The sequence below is a fragment of the Ursus arctos genome, unplaced genomic scaffold (assembly GCF_023065955.2).
Source record: "Ursus arctos isolate Adak ecotype North America unplaced genomic scaffold, UrsArc2.0 scaffold_23, whole genome shotgun sequence".
Lineage (NCBI taxonomy): Eukaryota > Metazoa > Chordata > Mammalia > Carnivora > Ursidae > Ursus > Ursus arctos.
The window spans coordinates 4896788-4920743 of NW_026622908.1; the positions used below are offsets into that span (position 1 = coordinate 4896788).

General features: G+C 51.1%; 1 protein-coding gene across 2 annotated transcripts in view; it reads left to right on the plus strand.

The window, feature by feature from the left end:
• Positions 1 to 23956, plus strand: part of SPON1 (spondin 1) — a 253714-nt gene that overhangs the window by 214123 nt on the left and 15635 nt on the right. For both annotated transcript variants that reach the window (XM_026486763.4, XM_057317497.1), the window contains exon 7: positions 10429 to 10493. In XM_026486763.4, coding sequence (XP_026342548.2) covers positions 10429 to 10493 — 65 coding nt within the window. The remainder of the gene's footprint in view (positions 1 to 10428; positions 10494 to 23956) is intronic.

Sequence of the window (23956 nt, forward strand, 5' to 3'; positions counted from 1 at the left end):
GGGGCAGTGGGGAGAGCAGGAAGCAGTGGGGACAGCAGGAGGCAGTGGGGACAGCAGGGGACAGTGGGGATGCAGGGGACAGTGGGGAGAGCAGGGGACAGTGGGGATGCAGGGCACAGTGGGGATGCAGGGGACAGTGGGGATGCAGGGGGCAGTGGGGAGAGCAGGGGGCAGTGGGGATGCAGGGGACAGTGGGGATGCAGGGGGCAGTGGGGATGCAGGGGGCAGTGGGGAGAGCAGGAGGCAGTGGGGAGAGCAGGGGGCAGTGGGGAGAGCAGGGGACAGTGAGGATGCAGGGGACAGTGGGGTAGCAGGGGGCAGTGGGGACAGCAGGGGACAGTGGGGACAGCAGGGGACAGTGAGGATGCAGGGGACAGTGGGGATGCAGGGGACAGTGGGGTAGCAGGGGCAGCAGGGGGACAGTGGGAACAGCACAAGAGCTTTGAAGAGGCCCTGGGACAGAACCTAGTGTCCTCCTGCCTCACTGGCTGTCCCGTGTTAGGCCCTTTGCTATCCTCACCCTCTTCTCTGCCTCTGCCTACTCCCCAGCTTCTCTGTCCTGTAACTTTAACTACCACCTATAAGCTGATGCCTTTCAAATTTATATCTCCAGCCTGGACTTGTCCCTTGAACTCCAGCCCCCTATATCCAACTGCTGACAAGACACCTCCCCCTGGAGTCATCCTTGACCCCTCTTTGTTTTACAACCCCCATCCATCAGCGCTCCTTCTGCGTCTCTCTTTAAAATAATGCCTTGCCTCCACTGTCTCCTCAGCTCCCCTTGCTCTCTCCTGGTCTGATGCCCCCTGCCTGCCCCCCGCCAACCCCTGCTGCCCCCCCATGTGCACCACTAGTGTTTACTCTCCTGCAGCAGTCCACAGAGCCCTCTGAGCATATCAATCAAGTCACACTGTCCTGTTTGCAGACCCTTTGGCGACATCCCGGTCCCGCAGCACTCAGAAGAAGTGCCCTCGGACCCCCGGGAGGGCTGCACAGGCCAGAGGCTTCCTCTAGTTTGTCATTAATTAATCTTTTAATTAACTCACCCATTATTCATCCCTTAATCATCCCCTGCACACCTCTCTAACCCAAGCCAATGCTGGGGGCACAGGGAGGATGCAGTCCCCACCCCTGCTCTCCCTCTGGCTTCTGGGACCAGACCTGGACTGGAGCTGTCCCCAGAGGAGGGTGGGGTGGGGGGTGGGAGAGGCAGGGAAGAGGGGCGAGGGGTGTCCAGTGCCGAGCTGTGGAGGGTTGGGGCGCTGCCCTTACAGGCTATGTCATAGGCACCTTCAGCTGGGCCTGGCCTGGGCTTCCTTGCAACCCCTGCCCGTTCAAAAGCAGACAGCTTCTGTTGAAGGTACCCTGTCCCATGCGATGTCAGAATCTCAGCCCCTTTTCTACTTCTCTGCTCTGGCCGTGACACGTAGTTTTTTCTGATTGCTGGAGACGGGGTGGAAGGTGGGGAAGAGGGCCTGGGGAGAGCAGGTTGAGAGGGGCTGGTGGGATGGAGAGACAGATGTTCCCTATCAACCTCCCCAGCTCCCTCTGCTCCCTGGGGCGGACTTTCATGAGCATTACAAAGGACAAAACGAAAAAGTCCGGAAAATGAGGTGAAACCCAGGATTGACACTTCGGTCACCAAAGGACAAGCCAAATCGATGCCTGTGGCTAATAGAAGCACACAGAAGGAAAGCCCTCTCGCGCAGGTCACGGGGTGATGCCCGTCCTCAGAGCGCCCCACCTGCCAGAGTCAGCTGCACGTGGAGGGGCAGTGGGGCAGACCCAGGGGGCTCTGACGGGCCCTTCCCCTCCGGCTTCAGAAATGCCAAGCTGCTTTCACAAAACCGTCTCATGGGAAAACGGTTATCTACAGGCATTATACAATTTTCCCATCGGAATTACAGGCTGTGTTTGAAAAGAACTAAAAAGAAATTGAATTTGAAATGCTTCTGTGCAACCACATCATCTTCTTGGGGATCTGTGAATGGGCTTCAGATACCCTCTCTGGCTTTGAAATAGCGGATCAGACAGTGGCTTGTGATGGCAGCTGCTGCCCCAGGGGTGAGGCTCGCTGGGGCCCTTATGCATGGCCAGCCCGGGTCACTAGGTGTCTGCCAGAGGCATACTCAGAATTTGTGAGCTCTGACCATGGTTCCTAATGCAGCCCCTTGTCCTGGCCCTTCCCTCTCCCTCCAGTTCAGGCAGTTCCAGCAGAGCTGGCTGGCTGGCATTCTCCCCTGCCCTGCCAGAGCCCAGGCCCGGCAGCTCCGTGCTGAGATCTCTGAGCTTCACTTCACACTGTTAGGGCTCACCAAGTGCTGACGGACCAAGCCTCAGAGGACACCAGCCCTTCCTGTTCACAGCCTTTCATTCATTCAACAAATATTGCTTGAGCACGTTCCAAGCATGGTCCTAAATACTGATAGTACAGCATGGAGCAAAACAGAGGAAAGCCCTTGCCCACAGGGGGCCCCTATTCTACCAGGGAGAGATAGACCATAAGAAGTAAATAAGCAGGGGCGCCCAGGTAGCTCAGTCAGGTAAGCATCCGATCTTCATTTCTGCTCAGGTCATGGTCTCCTGGTCGTGAGATCAAGCCCCACGTCCAGCTCTGCACTGAGACTCTCTCTCTCCCTCTCTCTCTCTCTGCCTCACTTTCTGCTCCCTGCTTGTGCACATGCTCTCTCTCAAAAAAAAAAAAGGGTGGGGGGGCGCCTGGGTGGCTCAGTCAGTTAAGCCTCCGCCTCTTGGTTTCAGCTCAGGTCATGATCTCAGAGCCATGAGATGGAGCCCATGTCGGGCTCCATGGTCCTCAGAATCTGCTTAGGATTCTCTTCCTCGGCCCCTCCCCCTGCTCCCTCCCTCCCTCCCTCTTCTCTCTCTCTCTCTGAAAAAATAAATAAATAAATCGTTTTTAAAAGAGTAAATAACAAAGTCGATAGTGTATCAGACAGTGACCAATGTGATGAAGAAAATACTATCAGATAGTGTGATGGGGGCAGGCCACGTTGAGGAGCCAGCATGGGATTGCCATTATTTTTTAATTATTTTTTTGAGAGCAAGAGAAAGAGAGAGAGAGCTTACGCACGTAAACGGGGTAAGGGGGTGGGGGGAGGGGGGGCAGAGGGAGAGGAAGAACCCCAAGCGGACTCCACGCGAAGGCCAGCACGGGGCTCGATCTCATCACCCTGAGATCATGACCTGAGCCGAAACCAAGACTGGGTCACTTAACCAACCGAGTCACCCAGGAGCCCCATGGGATTGCTATTTTTAGTAGTGGGGTCAGGGAAGACCCCAAGAGAAGGTGGCGTTTGAGCAAACACCTGGAGGAGGCAAGGAACGGGTGCTGCGATACCTGGAGGACGGCGTTCCTGGCGCAGAGAACAGCAAGTGCTAAGCGTGCCCGGCGTGTTCGAGGACACACAAGCTGTCCAGAATTGCCAAAACAAGCGGAGCGAGGGACAGAGCCCTAAGGGATAGCGTCAGTGAAGTGACCAGGGGCGGGGGGCTGGTCAGGGAGGGCCGTGGGGGCCATGGAAGGTCCCCATTTGCTGTGAGGGTTGAAGCCGTTGGAGGATTTTGAGCAGAGGAATGGCATGACATGGTTGCTGGGTGAAGAAGAGCCCAGAGGAGGGCCAAAGAGGAGGCAGGGAAACCAGCCAGGGAGCAGTGGCAATCATTTCGGTGAGAAGTGATGGCAGCTTGGACCACAGTGGTGGCAAGGCAGGTGAGGGACAGTGGTGGGCTCCCAAATACACTTTAGAAGTGGAGCTGACAGGATGGCTTAAAGATCAGATGTGGAGTGGGAGAGAAAGAAGCATCGGGGATGAGAAACTAGAAAGATGGCATTGCCACTGAATGGGCCGGGGAGAACGGGGCCAGCCAGGCTTGGGGAGAGTTTGAGTTTGAGACACCAGTTCAACATCCAGATGGAAATGTTCAACAGTTGATACATATGGTAGAAGATTAAACTTCAGTCGTCATCAGTGTTTTCATGGTGATATTTTAAAGCATGAGACAAGCCGAAATGGTAAAGCAATGTGGAAGAGGATCGAGGGCTTGAACCCATGGATGAAGAGGGGTCTCAAAGGCAGGCTGAGAAGGAACGGCCAGTGAGGTGAGAAGAGATGGAGAGGCGGCAGGTGCCAGAGCCAGGTAGAAAGTGCTTCAAGGCAGAGGGAGGGACCAGCTGTGTCCAGCACTGCTGAGGGGTCATGGAAGCGAAGAGCTGGGCACTGACCCTTGGCAGCGGTGAGGTGTTTGGTGATCGCCCAGAGCAGTATCAGAGGAAGGGGGCATCTCAGTTCCTTCATCTGAGAAATGGGAACCATTTGCCTGCCTACCTCAGAGTTCGGCAGCGTGGACCTCATGAGCCCACGGGAGAGCCGGAGAGCACCACCAATGTGAACCATCTGTTTTTATTTATGACCCAATAAACCCGAAGCCTGTCGAAACGATGGGAAACTATGACGTTGGGCACAATTGATTTTAAAGATGCTCATGGCTCCATTATCACCTCATAAAACGGCTCATTTCCTGCTGCTCATCACCAGGACGCCCACCAAGGGATGAAAAGTTCCCTTCAGACATGGAAGCCATCAGGGTTGATACTTTTTATGGGTGGTAAGTGGGAATTCTGGGAAAGGAGAGAAGCAAACAATGGAGCCAAGCACCGTGCGCCAGAGTCTTTACATAAGATGCCAGCACAGCCCTCACAGAGGGATCTGGGTGACCCTGTGCCTCAAAGCAGGGACTCTTTGGGGAAAACTGTCAGCCAGGGGCAGCCACGCTCTTGCTGAAAAACGAACAAAATGGAAGAGGGACGAGAGCAAGATGGAGGAAGAATGGGCCAAGTGAAAAGAGCAGGAATTTTGGAGTCAGACGTATCCATGTGGGAACCATGGTTCCTGGGTGGGCTTCACCAAGTCACGTGACTTCTCTGAACCTCCGTTTCGTCGTCTGCAAAATGAGATGATAGCTATTCCCAAAGGTTTTCCTAAGAAACAAGCTGATGAGTGCAAGGAAGTGCGCGATGGGGTGGGGGGCTCTCTGTGCGAGTATGTGGATCACTGCATGTGCATTTAATATCATTGGGATCCCCCCTTTGGGAGTAGTTCCTCTCCAGCTCAAGAACCCTGTGCCTCCCCTGCTCGGCATCAAAACCAGTTCTCGGGGCAGCATTAACACCGCCAGTATCATGAACACTGTCCGAGTGCAGCTGTAACGTTCAGAGCTCAGAGTAGGCTAGGACATGCCCTGGGCCAGCAGAGGTGCGGGTGAGCAGCGGTGCCCCGACCTTCCACGAGTGTCTGGCCTTTCTGTACCACAGCTCAGCCTCCCAGCTTCCCTCTGCCTGGCTGCACAGGGTGACAGGGTGACGAGTGTGGTCTCCAGAGTCAGACTGAGGTTTGAACTCTAGCTCTGCCATTGACCAGTTGGGTAACTAATTTGGCCAAATAAATGTGTTTCTGAGGATTAAAACGTGTACACCTACCTACCTTGCAAATGTATTGTAAGGATTAAATAAAATGCTCTATGAAGGTAATTAGCAAGATGCCTAGCACATCGAAGCAATAGATCACTGTTGTTACTGTTGTTATTTCTACTTGCTTTGATCACTTTCCCTCTCTGATTATGGACTGCGCCCCATTTCTCTTCCTGCGGGGAGGAGGCAGGTCATCTAGACTGACTCCCAGACTGTAGGTCTAGGGCAGGACATGCTCAGTGCCTGCAGCAGCAAAGGGGGATTTAGGATGAGGAAAGAGGTTGTGGTTTGGGACTGGGAGGTGAGGGTTCAGGCAGGCACGGGCACAGAGGGCAGAGACGAGGTGAGGAGGTGAGGAACAAGGCGGAGAGGAGGTGACAGACCCTGGCCTTTCACTGTGGGCATGGCTGAGATGCCCAGAGCCCTCCAGCATTGGGTGCTGGCTCTGGAGGGCATGGGAGGGTCAATGTTGGGTGGGGTTGGTTCTGACACCAGCCCCTGCCCGATCCCTCACACCCACATTCTTACTCTCTGCTCTGCTCAGACTTGATATCTCCTAATACCGATGTGATTTCCACCTCCAACCTGTCCCTGGCCTGTTTCCCCCCCAACACGACCCTCCTTCCTCCAGATCTGACCTGAGCCTGTGGCCCATTGGGAGCTGTGTGATTCCCAGTTGGTGTCGGGGCCTCTGAAGTCTGGGTACGGCTGTAATATCTTCACAATATTTTTACCAAAAGCAAAACGAAAGAACTCATCCCCCATGAAGATGGACATGAGTGACCTGTGGTTTCTTTGGGGCTTTTTATTTTAATTGGCATATCTCTGGAAAAGTGCTAATGTCATACAGAAGAGGCAAGAACTGTGAATACCCTGAAATACTTGGTTTGAAAGGAGTCCTATGGGAGATGTAGAAGGGCTCTAAGGATTCTTGAAAGATCCTTTCTGTGCCTTAGAGACTTGTTAAAACAAGCTTTTCATTTAAGTCCAAAGTTTGGATTGCTTACTCTGACTTTAAGTCCTTCATTCTTCAGAATGGAAAATGCCCAGCCCCCCCAGCAGCCCCATCCGAGGCTCACCCAGCTACATAAACCTCCATCATATGCTCCCTGAGACTCAGAGCTTGGCTTTAAGTGAGGGAGTGTTCTCCCGAGGCTTTGTGGGTTTAGAGATGCAGCTATGTGCTTCACAATCTGTACTCAAGCAGTACAAATTGATTCTCATACCAGCTTGGCCTGAATGTAAATGAGAGTAAGAATAGTAGCTAATATATGCTCATTCGGGACCGGTATTAACACATTCTGTGAATTATGTCATTTAGTCCCCCAACAACCTCATGTAGTGGAGACTCTTTTTGTTTTTGCTTTTAAGATGTATTTATTTTAGGGGGGGAGGGGCAGAGGGAGAGGGAAAGAGAAAATCTCAGCAGACCCCCCCACTGAACGCAGAGCCCGACCCGGGGCTCCATCTCACCACCCTGAGATCACAGCCTGAGCCAAAATCAAGAGTCAGATGCTTAACCCACCACGTCACCCAGGTGCCCCAGGAGAGAGACTCTTTTTAAATCCCATTTCACAGATGAGAAAGCTAAGAGAGGTCAAGAGTCTTGCCAAAGGGCAAGCTAGCTAGCTAACAGTGGGGTCTGGATTTGAACTGAGATGTGATTCTAGAGTTTATGCTCCCAAACACATTCCTCTCCCACCCGCTGGCTCAGTAGACACTAAAAAGCTTGATAGTACGGAGTGAGCCCAAAGTTGTGGCAACATGGGCACATATACAGTCTTGCGGGGGTGTAAATTGGTACAGGTTTTTGGAGCACGATTTGGTAGGTCCTACCAAAATTATAAATTTGCTTCATCTTTTAACCATTCCTGGCAATCTATAACACAGGAAGCCTTGGGTTTGTAAACAAAGAAATACATATGCAAGTGTTCATCATAGCGTCAAGTGTGGAAACAAAGATCCACCAATAACGCTGGTTAAGTAAATCACGGAACGTCCACGCTATGGAATTCCACTCTACACCAAAGGCCTTGCTGAGTATCCACAGCACCGGATACGGCCATGAACAGACAAGCCAGACACCCTCCAATCCTGCAGCATTCAGGTTCTACCAAGAGCATTCTGATGCTTCAAAAATGTTTAGCTTTTGAAGTAAATTTTCCATAATGCTCCTGCTTCCTTATATGATTGAAAAACACAAATGATCCCAAACAAGGAAAAACACGCTGTGGACCATGCAGTTGGCGTCCAACCACCAGATGAAACAATTTACAGCGAGAAGCTGATCCAACGCCCACACGCGTGGGTCCACCATCCTCGGAGCCTCCGTAGCTCTCAAAATTACAGGGGGAATTTCATCACCATAAATAAACACTAATGGAGGGCCCAAACAACTTTTGTGGAGTGATATACCGCAAAAGTAAAATCAATAGGTCATGAGTTGGGACTTGAAAACCAAGATCTCATGATAATGCAAGCTAAGTCTGCAGGGCCAGCTAACTTGGTGGCCATCTTAACTCCACCCGCATTGATTTTACTTCTCAGTCAAGTATTTCTTCAAGGGCGAAGGGATTGTCATCAGACAGTATCTCGTTACTCAGCTCTCCTATCTTGGATTTCGCTTTTATACGTCTTCACTTGGTTGACCATAATTGGAAGATCTCCAACACTAAAATCAACAAAAGGATTGCTATAATGCCCTATCTACTGACACAGAAAGTTTCCCATGATAGGATATTAAGGAAAAATTTTTAAAGCATGGTGCAGAGTAAGTTATTCAGTATGATGCAGTTTTTGTGGGAAGAGCTCCAGCTAACGTGCACACGTGCACATGCGTGCACACACACACACACACACACACACACACGTCGTTGCATATGCATAGTGAAAGGTCTGGAACGATACACACCAAACTGTAACATTCTGGAGAAGGAGGCGGAAGGCTGGGTAGATGCTGGGGTGGAATGTGCTCCACGTTCACACTGTGTGCTTCTGGGATGCTAAATTTGTCTGCAGTAAGCATGTACAATTCTGCTTATGCAATATTCTGTATATGTAAAATCGAAGGAAAATCAAGTATCCCAGAGCTAGATGATGAAGACCATGCAGGGGACTCAGGAATTTAGACATTATCATGGAAGCTGTGGGCAGCCGCTGAAGGGCTGAGGCAGGGATTGGGGGTGGTTGGATCTGCAGCAGCGTGGAGGGCGCGCTGGGGGGAAGGAGGGAGGTGTGGAAGCTGTGGAAGGGCTCAGAGGACTTGCAGACCGTGAGTGCAGGGGATCTGGGAGCCCGCCGCTGTGAGGGGTGGGAGGATGGAGGACTGGAGGCAGCTGGAGGAGGAGTGGGCTTCTGGCATCAGAGACAGGGCTCAGCGCAGGACATGGGACATATGAGATGAGACGGGAACCAGGTCACAGGAGAGCTGGTGCTGGCGTCATGTCTCACGCGTGACTTCATGCTAGACAGCCTCTCTCAGCCATTCACCAGATATTTATTAGAAATGAGTGAGGGAGTCGTTCCCAACCAATAACCAGGTCTCCCGTGAGCCATGTAAACCACTCAGTTGGGACTTAGAAATCCTCTCCTTGCAGCCATGTGAATGTGGGGGTGTCTTTGCTTCCAAAGATTCTTTCCTCTGACCAAAAGAGGGAACCGTCAGGGACGCCTGAGCTCAAGGCTCTGCCAGCTTGTCCCCAAAACCGTCTGTGGGTGCGCAGACCAAGCTGGATCTGGCTGAGCTCCTGTCCTCTGAGGGTCCCCCACCCCATGGGCTGCGGGTGAGGTGCTCCAGGCCAGAAGGCTTTTCATAGTCTTTGGGCCTGAGTCTGGGGACACCTCTGACCTCCTTCCAGTTTCCTCAGGGCTGTGGGATTTTCTGGGCATGGTACCCACCAACTGAGAAGTTCACCAGTTCACCCTCAGCATGTTCTAAGCACTAAGCCAGGCATGGCTCTAAGGACTAGGGCAGAGCTGTAAGCCAGCCAGGCAAGTCTCTGCCCCCTGCAACTCGGGGACCTGTTCAGTCGGCAACAAAGTTCTTCCTTCCTCAGCTGATGACATTCTGGGTTTTTCTTGGCATAGTGGACAGTGGTCTGAGCCCCGCTGGGCCCAGCCAGGGGAAGAGGAGATCCAGGACCAGCTGAATCCACTCCAGGGAAGGTCCCCAGCCAAAGCCAAATCTGGGCCTGTGGAAGTCTTAAGCCTTGAAAAGGTTATGGTGCTCCTCTGTCCCGATGTGTGATTGAAAATAAAAACCCGAACGAACTGTAGAGTTAAGCAAGATCAACAAAGTTCTGATGTTTGCCCCTCGAGGATGACTTAATGCTTTCCATCAAAATGCTAATTATCAAATTCTTCCTCAAAAAAATCATTTTAAGCTCCCATGCTGCACATTGTCCAAAGCAAAATAGAGCAGAATAATATGAGGGGCATGAGAGGTACTGGCCCCCGACTTTGTTCTGACCTCCTTGTCCAAGGGAGTCTGATCAGGCGTGTGGGTCTCAAGAGCAGGGGAGGCCTCGGGAAGGACAGTCCTCTGGAGCGGGTGTTGGCTACACTGCAGCTCCTCGTGTAGCCAGTGCCTGAACGCAGAGCACGTGACCTGCCCTCCAGAAGTCTGGCCATCTGAAGCAGAATGCTGGTCTGAGCTGTGGCTATGGTGGGGGAGGGGTGGATGGAGCCAGAAACCAACGTGTGGCTCAGGGGGCCCATCAGCATGCAGCACACACAGGACACAGTGGTCATTCAGCCCCCCAGCCCCTGGGATTGCTGAGACCCGGGGCTGCCCTACCCTGGAGAGGGATGGCTCCACACCCGGGCAGGTGGAGCGGCAGCGGCAGGTAAGGGAGTGGGGTGGACAGTGTCACCATGTCACAACTCTCTGGTTCCCGGGAGCCTGGCTCTCCTCACTAAATATCTCTGGTCCTTTTTTGCAGAGTGATGAGGTCCTCACCGTCATCAAAGCCAAAGCTCAGTGGCCAGCCTGGCAGCCTCTCAATGTGTAAGTAGCAACCAGACCCTGGCCATGCCCGGCCCTGTCCTAGCCTTGTACTCAGAGCCCCCCAGCTCCTGGCCACCGCCTGCCAGTTATGTCGGTAAAGTCAGGGGTACCTCTCGGGTGGACGAGCAGGTCCAGTGCACCGCCCATGTGTGGGGTACCATACTTGCCCATATCTTCTCAGGGAAACAAGCTTGGTCTCTGTTTCCCCAGTGGTTCTAATACCACAGAACCAGACATCATGACTAACCATTCCGTGTTCACTCATGTTCTCAGCACAGGTCAAACATGCCTTCACACGCAGGTGTACTTACCCAAGGCCCAGTCTGACTCACGGAAAGCTCGATTCCCCCCGGCTTCCATTGTCAGTCCCCATCTCTTTCCTGTCTACTCTGTCCCGTCAAGATTTCATCCTCCCTTGCATTTTGGTGACCAAGGGTGTGCTGATGGCTGTCTAAACGACCACTCCCCCCGGCAGATATGTATGTACGTAGGAAGTAGGCAGATATGTAGATAGGTAAGTAGATAGATCATCCATCCATCGGTTTCTTGGACACCTCTCTGTGGCGGGCATACATGGACCTTGAACTCATCATATGCAAAATGGACCTTGAATTCATCATATGCAAAAAAAGTCACTAAGTCCTATGGATTATACCTTCTTCATATCTCACAAATCAGTCTCCACCTGACCCCCACTGTTAGTTCCAACCACCCTGTTTTCTCACCTGGACTATTTCAACTCTTCCCTCTTCCATTATGCTGTCACTGGAGTGATCTTCTAAGAATCCAAATCTGATTGTGTCCTCCTCTCCTTAGAATCCCGCCATGACCTCTCAGCCTCCAGGATTGCTTTGTGAGGCCCCCGGGAGCCGAACACACCCCATCCCCTGCCTCTTCCTCAGGGCTCACGTCTTGCTCCTCCCTACTGTGCACCTCACTCCAGCTGCACTGAATCCCACGCAGCTCCTTGAGCGGGCCCTGGTTTCACTCCTCCTTTAAGGATGGAAGATTTGGAGCAGAGTTCTCACCAGCCACATGAAAGTGGTTTATGAAGAAAGGCTCGGCCAGCTAGTCTCTGGAGTAGTCTCTACACTAATGATGGCATTGATGAAGACAGCAGCAACCCGGGCAACGCTGGGATTCTGCTCAGTGGGAGAAAAACCAAATTCCAAATGATAGGAAGGGAAGCATAGGACGACGTAGCAGGAGTGGGGGGAGGAGGTGCTCTCACACAGGACCAGCGGGGAGCAGGAAGCTGGCGCCGTGCCAGGCACCTGGTGCCCACCTCTTTAACCATTCAGTAAATTAGTAGTTCATTCCCCACGATGTGCCAGCCCTATACAGCCAGTCCCCACCCTGTGGAATGCCCGGGGGGGAGAGCTGGGGGGAGGTGGACAAAAAACAGAGTTCTGCCATTCCAGAGCAGCCCTTTGCACACATTTAGGGGGCACCATATATCAGAATATATATAAGTGACATCATCATGGCAGCCGTGTACGCGCCAAGAGGATAAATGTTATGATGAGGATCTCAGTGGTTCCAGAAAACCAGAGAAGGGGCACAACCCCCTCCCACAGCTGAAGGTTGGGAGAGGTCACGAAGGCCTTGTTCAGGAGGCGTCACAGGGCTGAGTCTGAAAGGATGCTCCTTGCCCTGGAGGGGCCCAGATCTGGGCAGAACTAAGGCCCTACGTGGAGACCTGAGGAAAGAGAGAGGCCCACACAGACAGCTGACCCAGGGCAGCCCAGCTGGCTGCATGGAGGCCTTGCCTAGCTTGCTGTGATCTCCTCCAAGGAAGCTGGGACCGTAGTGATTGAAAACCTGCCGAGCCCTGGAAGCGCCTTTCCCTCCAAGGAGAAGCAACAGAGGCAGGCCCTGATGCCCCAGGCTCTCCCCTGGTGGGTGGGCATTTGTCTGTCCCAAGCTTGTCCCACAAAAAGAACACTGATATGAATTCGCAGAGGCCCTGAGCAACCTTCACACAATTAACATCAGTCAGAAAAAAAGGTCCACTGTGAATCCTGTTTGCTCAGGCTCTCCTCAGCTGCTCCCAGGTCCCAGAACCTGTATGTGAAGGAGTCCTCACCTTCGGCCCTCTAAGCAGGCAGGGGCTCAAGGCCAGGGAAGGGTTGGGGGCATCTGGGCCAGAGTTTGTGGATGCCCATGTTGACAACCCTAAGGAAGCCTGAGCCCAGTTTTCCCTTAACGAGCCTGGATTTAGGAAAATGTAAAGCAAGGTGCTTCCAGAAGGAGATAGGAAAGAGAGAAGAGAGAAAAAGAAAAAAGCCAAGAACTAACCTTTTTTGTCTTGAGCACCTACTATGTGCCAGGTACCCCTGCTTGAGTACCTACTGTGTGCCAGGTACCCTGCTAGGCGCTTCTGTTCCTTATCCCACATCATTCTCATACGTGCCCCACGAGGTAGGGATTTTTGAGCCCCACTTCACAGACAAGACTGAGGCTCAGAGGTTCCACGGCAGGTCCAACCTCAGCATCCAGCTCCGCCGGTCGAGGAACTCGAATTCCAACACAACCAGCTGCCTCTGCCACCTGTGTCCTTCACTTCTAACAGAGTCCCTCCAATTAAGTAACAGTTCATTCAGTGTCCATTTTTTAATCAATCAAAACATATGTATCTGCCAGTCAGACTTCGGGCCAGCATGAGATGAACAATGTGACCACAACCAAACTGCCTGACTCCTGCCCCAAAACAAAACAGAATCTTGATGTTCACTTAGCTTGTGTCCTTCTGTCAAGGATGACTGAAACATTTCATTGCCTCAACAAACATTTGTGGTGGGTCTCTAAAGGGAAGTACTGCCAAAGGTGCTTAGGAATACAGCGGTGAGCAGCCCAGAGTTTCTCATGAACTCACAGTCTGGTGACGGAGAGACATTAACCAGATGATGACAACTGTGATGTGTCTGCGAAGTAGAGATACAAAGTGCCATGAGAGTGTGTGAAGGGGACCCTGACCCAGCCTGAAGGTCAGAGGAAGCTTCCTTAAGGGATGGGAATTGAGCTTAAAGTTAAGGAATCAATAGGAGTTGGCTAGGTGAAGAAGCAAAGCAAGGGGAGAACATTCTAGAAAGTCTAGAGAGACCATCATGTGTCAAGACCCTGAGGAGGGATCAGCATACTTAAGGTATTAAACAGTTGTGGTGTAACTAGGTCCAGACATCACAGGTGAACTTGGTGTGGTGCCAAGCCATGCAACATTAGCGATTTTGATTTTTACATTAAGAGTAATGGGAAATCATTGAAGGGTTTTAACAGGATGACAACACGGTCAGATCTGCATTAAAAAAATAAATTAACAACACTCTGGCTCCAATATGAAAAGGTTAAGAACAGATGAAGCAAGAGCAGTGAGGAGAATTCTCTAATTCACAGTGACCTTGACAAGGATGGTGGTGGAGATGGGAGAGGTGCGGAGATCTCAGAGACGCGGGGGAGTAGAGCCCCACAGGCTGCAGTGATAGGACGCATAAGGAGGGGGAAGAGGCCGAGAGATCTAGATTAGTAAGTTGGCGGGGCCACTTACAAGGTTTAGAACAGTAAACAAAGTTCAGTGGGAAAGACCATAAGCTCAGTTCTGGGTGTGATATGTTAGAGATGCCTTCAAGTTATCCAGCTAGAGGTGTTGACGGTTAACTATAAAGCTCTGAAACTCGGGGAGAATTCTGCACCAACATATAAAATCTGGGAGCTGTCAAGGAGTAGTAGACAATCAACGCCAAGGTCACGGATGAGAGCGAGCCTGAGAACAAGGCAAAGGTTTAAGGCTGAGTCGCAAGGAGCTCCCACATCTAATGCTGAGGAGGACCTGCCTGCGAAGGAAGGAAACAGAAAAGGAGTAGCAAACCGACTGGGGAAGGAAGCTTGGTATCCGGGAAGCCAAGGGAAGAAAGCTGTGCCCAGTGCAGCCGAGAGGTCAAGGAGCATGAGGGCTGCGAATTGCTGGTTGGATGGGTCAACATGAAGAAATGCAGTGACCTTGTTGAGATTCCTTCCTGCTGAGCAATGGTGAGAGGCCTCGAGCAGCGTGAAATGTGAACAGAAAGGGAGTTTATGGAGTCAGTGTGTACAGACAAGTCCTCTGTGCAGTTTGCTGGGATGACGAGAGACTGAGCAGTAGCTCTCAGGAGATTCAAGAGTCAATGAAGTTTGTGCCTTCTTTTTAAGATGGGAGAGACTTTCTGAATAATTGGGGAAAAAAAACACAAAATACTTGGGGACACCTTCCCACTCTTCACCCTTCACTCAGACTTCCTGAGACCCCCGTGGAGCAGAATTAATCGATGGCAAACATCAGACCTCCCGAACACACAAACCTCCGCCTAGTGCCACCAGCTTGTTAAGGGAAAGGAATTTTCCTTTGATTTTCCCATACCCCAGTCTCCCCTTCCCTCTTCCAAATCGCATTAGGAAGTCAAATTAGGAAGCCTCCACGCAGCCAAGTTTTGTTTTGCAGAAACAGCCCCCCCCCCTCACTGAGCCCACCCGATTGAGGTTAATGGGATTCCAGCCTCCCTTGGGCCAGTGGAAAGCCGGGGTGACCTACTTTGTGAGGTCCTGCCCTGTGAAACTGACTTGCTTTTCAATGATCTTCATCTTCTTCCCCAGGACCACTTCTCAAAGGACAGCCATGAACGAACAAATTAGCAGCTGACTTGTTTAGCTCAATAAATCAAGCCACGGCTCTGTCAGCCCAGAGCCCAGGTAGAGACAGAAAAGACAGATTCTGAGCAAAGCCCACATCCTTCCCTAGTTCCTCCTGCGCCTGAGTAGAAAGTGACCGGGTTTCCTGCAAATCGATTCTGAATTTCCACCACCCAGTTGCTCCAGTTTCATCTGAATACTAGGAGTTACTGGAACTTTTAAAAATCATTTTTTATTCTCATACTGAATCTCCTAAGGGTCTGCAGTGCCCTTCGTGATTCCCAGCCACTCTGTTTAATTAGTATTTGATAAGACAACCGTCTGTGTTCCCGACAGATGAGGGGAGGGTGGACCAGAGACATGGTCGCCCTCTCCAGAAATCCTGCCTCCGGAGGGTCGGTGTCCCGCAAATCACCCAAGCCGGGGCTGTCCCCAGGAGGACAAGAGGAGTCTCTCTCCGTCCGATAGGGGCTCAAAGTTTCAGGGCCTTCCTGGCTTCCTGTAGCACTTGCCCAGTCCGCGGATGCCCTCAGGATTGCCAAGAAGACTGGCCTTGGACTGGAGGAGCAGGCGGTAGATCGAATCGGCCAGAGGGACCAGGGTCCTCCTAGATGCCTCCAGGTTATCAGCAGTTTTCTGAGGCAGGAAACCGCACTCAAACCTGCCTCCACCCACGCGGGGCTTCAGCCTAGCGCATGGCTCGGGCGCCCTCTCGTGGTTCCGTGGAGTTTCTGCAACTTCGAAAGCTCCTTATTGGGGATTATTTGAAAAACAGAGGGACTTGAATTGCCAGCGACTTGAGTCTCACCAGTGACCCGAGTCACACGGTTTGGTTCTGAATTTTAAAAGGGGATAATAAGTCCTTAGCAGGAGCATAAAAATCCCTTACTGCCTCTTTCCTTTTACGGTGTTTTTCGAAGTTTTGTTTGGAAAAGCTGAATGAGTAGAAAATCAATGTTTACGAAGTCCTGTGATGAGCGGGTCACGATGGTAAGCAGTTTCCTCACACAAAGCCCTTGGGTGGGTATGATGATGCTCCCATTTTGCAGCCCTAGTAACTGCAAAGCACAAGGGGGTAAAAGCCCCGGGCACAGAGCTAGCAAGTACCTGAACCCAGATTCGAATCCAGCTGCCTCTTCCAAAACCCTTTGTTCTTCCCTACACACCACGCTGCCTCTGAATGTAAATAAGCCAGACACGTCCCCATGTCTTCATTTGCTCTTCCTTTTTCGTTTTTCTGGTGTGGACCGTCTGTTGATAGCTTTCCTGTATCTGTTGAGATGGTGGTGTTTTTCTTGCAGATCTGGATCAGCTCTCTGTCTACTACAGAGAGTCAGTTTGTCAGTCACACTGCGCGGAGATGTTTTTGCCAACGTGCCATTTTTCTCTCTCTAATTCGACACTGTTGTTTCATTACACAGATGTCTTTAGTTGGTGTATAATTCAATTAGTTACTTTTGTGATTGCTTTATTGTTTCAAAGCTGAGAAAATTAACATTTCTCCAACAGATCAGTACACTTGACTTTTTTCTTATAATCTGGTTGCTTTCTATTTAGCTCAGGATTTTTTATTTATTTATTTAGTTTGGTGTATGAGATTAGATGCGAATCCCATATATATATTTTTTAATTGCAGTGAAGTTAGCCCAACCCCACTGTTGCACAATCCTTTTCCCCCTAATTTGAGAAGTCTGTTTTGTATAATACCTTATCTAAAGTTTCTGGGATCTCCAATCTATGCCACTCATTTCTGTTTCTTTCTTATCCTGAATACGACACCATTTTAATTACCATGATTTATAATGTACTCTGTTATATGGTATAGCCAGATCAACTCTCTTTGCTAGAAAACTGATAAAAATTTAAATCCCGGGGTACCTGAGTGGCTCAGTTGATTAAGTGTCTGCCTTTGACTCGGGGCGGGTCATGATCCCAGAGTATCGCGACAGTGCAGTGGGGAATCTGTTGCTCCTCCCTCCCCCGGCTTGTGCTCTCTCTCTTTCTGTCTCTCACTCTCTCTCTCAAATAAACAAAATCTTTAAAAAAATTTAAATCCCATAATAGAGAAATAAAACCACAAAATATCATATATGGGAAGACATGGCATATGAGAAAGCATGAATGTGAATTTTTACTATGGTTTGGACAAATTAAAGAACTCTAGTCGTACCTCACATTGCCCAAAGAAAACTCACATGTATTCTTATCCATTTCATCATTTTAAATAGCATTTTTATTATAGAAGTAATAAATACTTTGAGGTGATTTTTAAATTAGATTTGAAGGTCAAAGGAAGTACAGTAGTTCCATATTCATTTCCTAAATTAAGTAATTTATTGAAAACAAATGTTTGAGGAGAATCCACGGCATGCCAAGTTCTGAGCCAGGCTCTGGGATTTAGCTGTAAGCAAGGCAAAAATGGTCTCCACTCCGTTGGAACCTAATGGGCAAGATGGAAATTAAACAAGAAACCCCAAGGAAAGAGTGAGCTCGGCACGCTCTGGGAAAGTGCACCGGGGGTCCTAAACGATCTGAGGAGAGGTCAGGAAATGCTTCCTCCAGGACATATATGATCTGGGGGTCAGGAGACAAATTTCCCAGTCAAGGGCAAGAGATAGGTATGCAGCGCATACCTAAAGATGCTAGAAAATTGCTAAAACTTCTACCAGGTCCTTACAGATTCAGACTTGCCCTATTACCCAGCCTTAGGTCAGGCGTTTTGTGCAGGGATTGGTTGCCCCAAATTTCCTATTCCTTAAAACTCACCAAGGTCTGGAGGAGACCTCAGTCAGGTTACAGAGTTGGCCGAAATGCATCTGCAGAGAACAATTTGCATCATGCCTTGTAATCCCCGGGAGGGTCTCAGATGGTCACATCCATCAGCTGAGCAGAGTATCGGGACAGCATGTGGGGTCTGGCTTGGTTCTGTTTCCCCGGCACTGGACTCCGGAGTAGGGAGGTTTTTGCCCCTTAGGTTGTCATGGTGAATAGTGTCACCCCTGGATGACAGGATACAAATGACTAACCTGACTCAATGCCACATGCCCAGGGAAAGGGGACAGTAACAGGTGGAGGGGTCGGTCTCTATGGCATGGTCTGCCGGCCATGGCACTGCCGGACTCCCAGGGGGCCAAGCCCATGGAGATGTCCGTGCTGTTCGCCCCGCACGAGAAGACGGGGCTGGCCCATGTCCTGTTAGCTGCCAGCTGAGCAATGCCACAGCGACCCAGACTGCCGTTCTCGTAAAAGCCACGAGAACCACTCAGCGACATGCCAGTAAAGGCACACCCGGGAAGAGAAGATGAAAGCCCCAGTTTGCGCCTGTCTACACAGCAGACGATGTAGGTGTGGGACATTAGCAGGTGATAAAGGCTTCCTGAAAAAGCCTCTCGGTGGAGCCCCCCAGCCTCCCTGCAGGTGGTGTCGGCTGGAAGACGGTCAGCGACTTCCTGCCAAGACCTGGAGCCGCTGGTGGCGGAGCTCAGGCACACACACACACACACACACACACACACCCGGTTCCACCGGCCCTCGGGGCTCCTGGAGCCTGTGGGGGCCGCTCAGGGAGCGGGAGGGAGCCCTCAGGGAGCTCCCGGTCTACTCGGGGAAGACCACACGGTGACAGGGTGATGTCAGCCATTTGGTGCGGCTCCAGAGACCTTCAGAGTGTGTGCCAACACAGACCACGGGCACGGGCCCCGGTCAGGGGCATCAGAAAGGCTCCAGGGTACGGTGGCTTGAAAGATGAGCAGACCGACGAGTCTCAAACCTGAGCTCGTTAGGATCCGCTAGAGGGGCTGTTCGTCTAGAAGGCTGGGTCCTACCCCAGAGTCACTGATGTGGTAAATCTGGGGCGGGGCTCAATAACTTGCCTTTCTTACAAGTTGCTGGAGGACCACACGGTGCAAACCACTGAAGACGGGCTTTCCCAGCAGCTGCAGGTGCACGTGGGACCGGCACCGAGGCTGGCCTGGGCCGGGCACCGGGCAGTGGGGAAGGGGGGGCAGGAGGCTGAAGACGAAGGCAACGCCAGGCCTTGCTGAGCTGCTGACGCCAAAGCCGGGGCTCGGGCTCTTCCTGCACTCATGTGCCAGAACACAGACTGGCAGCAGGCTACAACGTACGGTCTACTCGGGAAGGCCTCCCTCCACTTCCCTCTCTTCTCTGAGCTCTGTCAATAGAGCACTCATAGCTCAAGGGCCAGGCACTGGACTAAGTACTATAGGCAAGTTCTTGCATTACACACACTAAAACTTGGGTGTAGACACAGGGATGTCCCCTTTCACAGATTGGGACACTGAGGCACAGACTGCTTTGGTCATTTGCCCAAGGCTACACGGTTCTAAGAGGTAGCCTGCCAGGATGCACACCCAGCCTTCTGTCCCTCTCTGCTCGTTGTTCAACCCCATCCGGCCTGCAAGAGCCCCAGGGGTCCAGGTCCCCGAGGCCTCACCAGGTGTGGGGTCATTGCTTTTAGGGACAGGTGAGGGCAGCCAGAAGCAGCTGGTCTCCACAGAGGCACACGGGGACTCCCAAACAGCCGACGTGGACCGGCTGCCAGCTGGACTGAGCAGACGACTTGGTCCCCAGCCAAGGATTGCCCACGATTAGCAGCCTGGGGGTGTAGAGTCGGGCCGGGCTGCCTTTCAACCTCAGCCCTACCAGCTGTGTCTCTAGGTCCATTAACCTTCATACGCTTGCTTTCTTCTCTACAAAACGGGATAATAATTCTAACCCCACAGGATTGTCAGGAGGGTGGGGAAATAAAATAACTCGGGCCCATCACCAAGTGTGTGCTGAGTGAGTAGAACGCTTTCTTCCCCAGCCCCCTGGGGGCCACCACCACTGACCTCGCCCAGCCGTGGCCACAAGACCTCTTCTTAGCAACTTGAGACAGAGGTCGAAGAATCACCTCTTGTGGCTTGGGGTCGTCAGGCAAAGGTCTGTGGTGCTATAGCTGGGTCTCTGCTCAGCAACTGGAAGCACCTGTGAGTCCCTGGGGGAGCTCTGGGACCAGGGCAGGGCCTTGAGGAAGGCAGTCCTGTGAGGACAATGGAGGCAGCAGGCCAGGGAGACGCCCCCTCCAGTGGCACAAGGTAGATCTCAGTAGAGTGAAAAGGGTGCAGGGAAAAGGAATTTGAAATGGATGATGGAAAGAACACTGATCTTGAGCTAATATTGCCTTAGGTCATGGTCTCGGTGGGCCATTTATCTCTGTGACTTTGGACCCATTACATAAACAGAGCGCTCTGAGCCTGGGTTTCCTCATCCATCAGTTGGAGTCAATCATTCTTCTCTCCGGTGTGTTCCGAAGATTCAGTGAGAACACCCGAGCGCGGGCTTGGGGCACGGTTCAGCCGTTGTTATTTGTAAAGTTTGCCTCCCACCCAACCCAGCTGGCCACGCCGCCACGCCAGCGAAGGCTGAGTGGGACCGCCCTCAGCTGCAGACCGGGGAGCCCCAGCTGCGGCTCTTTTTACCCAGACCTTTCCTCGTTGCCTTTAAATTTCCCTGACTCTCCTCCTTGAAGGAAATGGATCTGAGGTCTGGCCTCCGGTCTCCTCACTGGGTTGCCTGTCGCGTAAGCCCTTATCCCTGCGGCCTACTCCGCGTCTCACAGTGGCGGTCTTTGCTGAGCACTGGGGGGACGATCTTGGGTTTGCATGCAGACATGGCGAGCCCGGCAGGAGCTTTGTGCCCCTGGTTTGTTGACCCCCATCCTCAGGGCCCCACCGACCTTCAGCACCTCAATTCACTGCTGCAGCCAGGCGATGGCTTTGGGGTCTGGTTTGGCCAGAGGGGTCTGCGTGAGTACTTGTGCTTGGTGGCATGGGAGCTCATTTCTTGCTCCCTGTTGGTCTGGCTTTCTTGGCTTTCTTCCTCTCACTCAGCCGTCTCCAAGTAGAGGGTTTTGGTTCTCTCAGCCTCCTTTTCTCAGGACAAGGCTGACTAGCGACCGGTTCAGCCAGTAAAGCTCTGACTCTTAGGGAGGAGCTAGAGACTAGGAAGCCATCTGGTTCAGTCGGTGAGGCCTGGACTTCTCTGGAGGAATCGATGCCCTTGGAAGCCAGACTCTGGGCTTCGTTTGGCTCATTTGTTGAGGCAGCTTTGGGGATCTTTGAATAAAACTGGCCGTGTTCTAAGTGGAAAATGGGAAGTGACCATTTGATCCTACATGCAGCCTGTTGGGCTCTATTCTCCAAAACGGGGCAATCTTTTTTTGCAATACTGGTTGGCCACAGTATTCATTAGAGTCTTGAGAAAAATGACCAATTAATGGACCCATAAGCTATACCACCTTGCAGTTAGATTTGTGTTGTAAAAGAGATTTCTCAATTGGGCCTTTAAGAGCCTGTTTGCATCTTGGTGGTGTATTTGTATGTGTCTGAATGTGTTCTAAGCGTGAGCTACTTTCTACGTCTGCATGGTGTTGCTAAGATTAATTTAACAGATAATTATACTTTAGCAGATAATTAAAGGCTGTTAAAAAGCAAGTGCTTACTACTGGGTATTTACCCCAAAGATACAAAAGTAGTAATCCGAAGGGGCACGTGTACCCCAATGTTTATAGCAGCAATGTCCACAATAGCAAACTATGGAATGTCTATCGACAGATGAATGTGGTGTATATATATATACAATGGAATACTATACAGCCATCAAAAAAATCTTGCCACTTGCAACAACATGGATGGAACTACAGGGTATTATGCCAAGTGAAAGAAGTCAATCAGAGAAGACCATTGTCATATGATCTCACTGATGTGTGGAATTTGAGAAACAAGGCAGAGGATCAGAGGGGAAGAGAGGAAAAAGTGAAACAAGACCAAAGCAGAGAGGGAGACAAACCATAGAGACTCTTCATCTCAGGAAGCAAACTTGAGGGTTGCTGGAGTGGAGGGGGTGGAGGGAATGGGGTAACTGGGTGATGGACATTGGGGAGGGTATGTGCTATGGTGAGCACTGTGTGTTGTGTAAGACTGAATCACAGACCTGTACCTGAAACAAATACATTATACGTTAATTTAAAAAAATTTTTTTTAAAAAGCAAGTGCTTGTTAGAATTGGACATTCTAAAACTCAAAGACAGAAACCAACCCAAGTGTTTTTCACATAATCTTGGAAAATATTCACTATTAAAGCTAACTTAAAGTTGCTGGTTTAATTAAAATGGACATGTGTTTAGAATTAAAAGCATTAAATACAGAACTTTTATTCTGCCCGTGTTTATTGAGAGTCAGGTAAGTTCATCTTCTCTCCATGGCAAAATCTGTCCAAAAGGGGAGGAAACAAATACCTTGGAACTTTGTCTAACTTCTTATGAAGTTTTAGGCTCTGAACCTGGAGAAGACTGGCAGGTAGATTTTACCATGAGGCCAAAAACAAGTAATTTTCAGTACTTGCCAGTATTTATAGATACCTCTAAAAGGTGGGCTGAAGCTTCCCACGCCCTTCAGAGAAGGCCTCAGAAGTCAAACACTTGTAAGCAAAATTCTTGTAGGTTTGGAGCGCACTAACAATTCAGATGACTGTGGAGCAGCATTTGTGGCGAAAGTCCCACAGGCGGTGCCCAGTGCCTTGGGCGGTCAGTGGTAACACATGCTTCCTAGAGCCCCAACTGACTGGAAAAACAGAAAAAAATTGGCAAAGATATGCCAGGAAACTGGAAAAACAAAAAAAAAATAAATTTGGCAAAGATCTGCCAGAAAACTAACTTGGGGAAAAGTCCTTGCTGGGTAAGAGTGTTCCCCGAGAGTGGGCTGGATTTAAGCCCCTATGACCTGTTATACAGAAGACTCTACACCCTTCTCATGACTTGTGAGCCCTGTCAGGAACTCCTATTAGGGAACTGGATAGTATCAGGCACGCTGAGTGGGCAAATCCACTGCCAGCAGGCTGACGTGCCCCCCAGAGGTGCCCTTACGCCACCAGAATCCCGGAGACTTGGGGTCACTAAAGACCCACAGAGCAAGCACGCGCAGGGCCAGCTCTGGCCTCCTCGCCCAGGACCCTGACCACCCATTCTTTGGTGAGACTGGAGGGAAGGAAGCCCTGGGTTCCTCACGTTCAAGTTGGGAGAACCCACAAGCTCCCTACAGCCTGTCCGCAAGGAGGACCTCGCACAGAGCACCGCTTGGCACAGCCAGCCCCCAGCAGGCCTGAAACTACTAGTCAGGAGAGTCGGTCTGAAGAAATCCTCACGTACAACAGGCTTGGTTATGCCCAGTCTCCCCAAAGGCCCTGGGTAAAACAGAGTCCGAGCGCTAATCACCAAAGTGCACAAATCCCGGTCGTGCAGAATGCCGGGTTTCTACCTGGAACTGAAGAATCCTGCCAAAGGCGGGCAGAGAGTTTCCATTCCTCTAACTCTGGTCCTTGCTCCCTCTCAGCAGGAAGTAACTGGAGCCGTCATGGTCCCTATTTCCTCCAGGATGAGGAATGATCAAAGGACAGGGGGGACTGGAACTGGTAACCACAGCGATAAGGGGGCTGATCACAGCTGCGGACTAGGAAGCTCAGCTGCAACTTTTTAACCCAGACCTTTTTCATTTGCCTTCAAATTTGCCTGACTCCTCCTTGGGGGAGGTGGATTTGAGGCTTGCCCTCCCATCTCCCCATTTGGCTGCCTCTTGCGCCTTTTCCTGGCTGCCTACTCCACGTCTGCGTGATTGTCTTTGCCGGGCAGCAGACAAATGAGCTTGAATGCGGTTACAACACACAAGGCATTTATTCAGACACTTTACTGAACATCTACTCCGTGCCAGGCCCTGTTGTAGGCACTGGAAATCAAGACGTGAAGA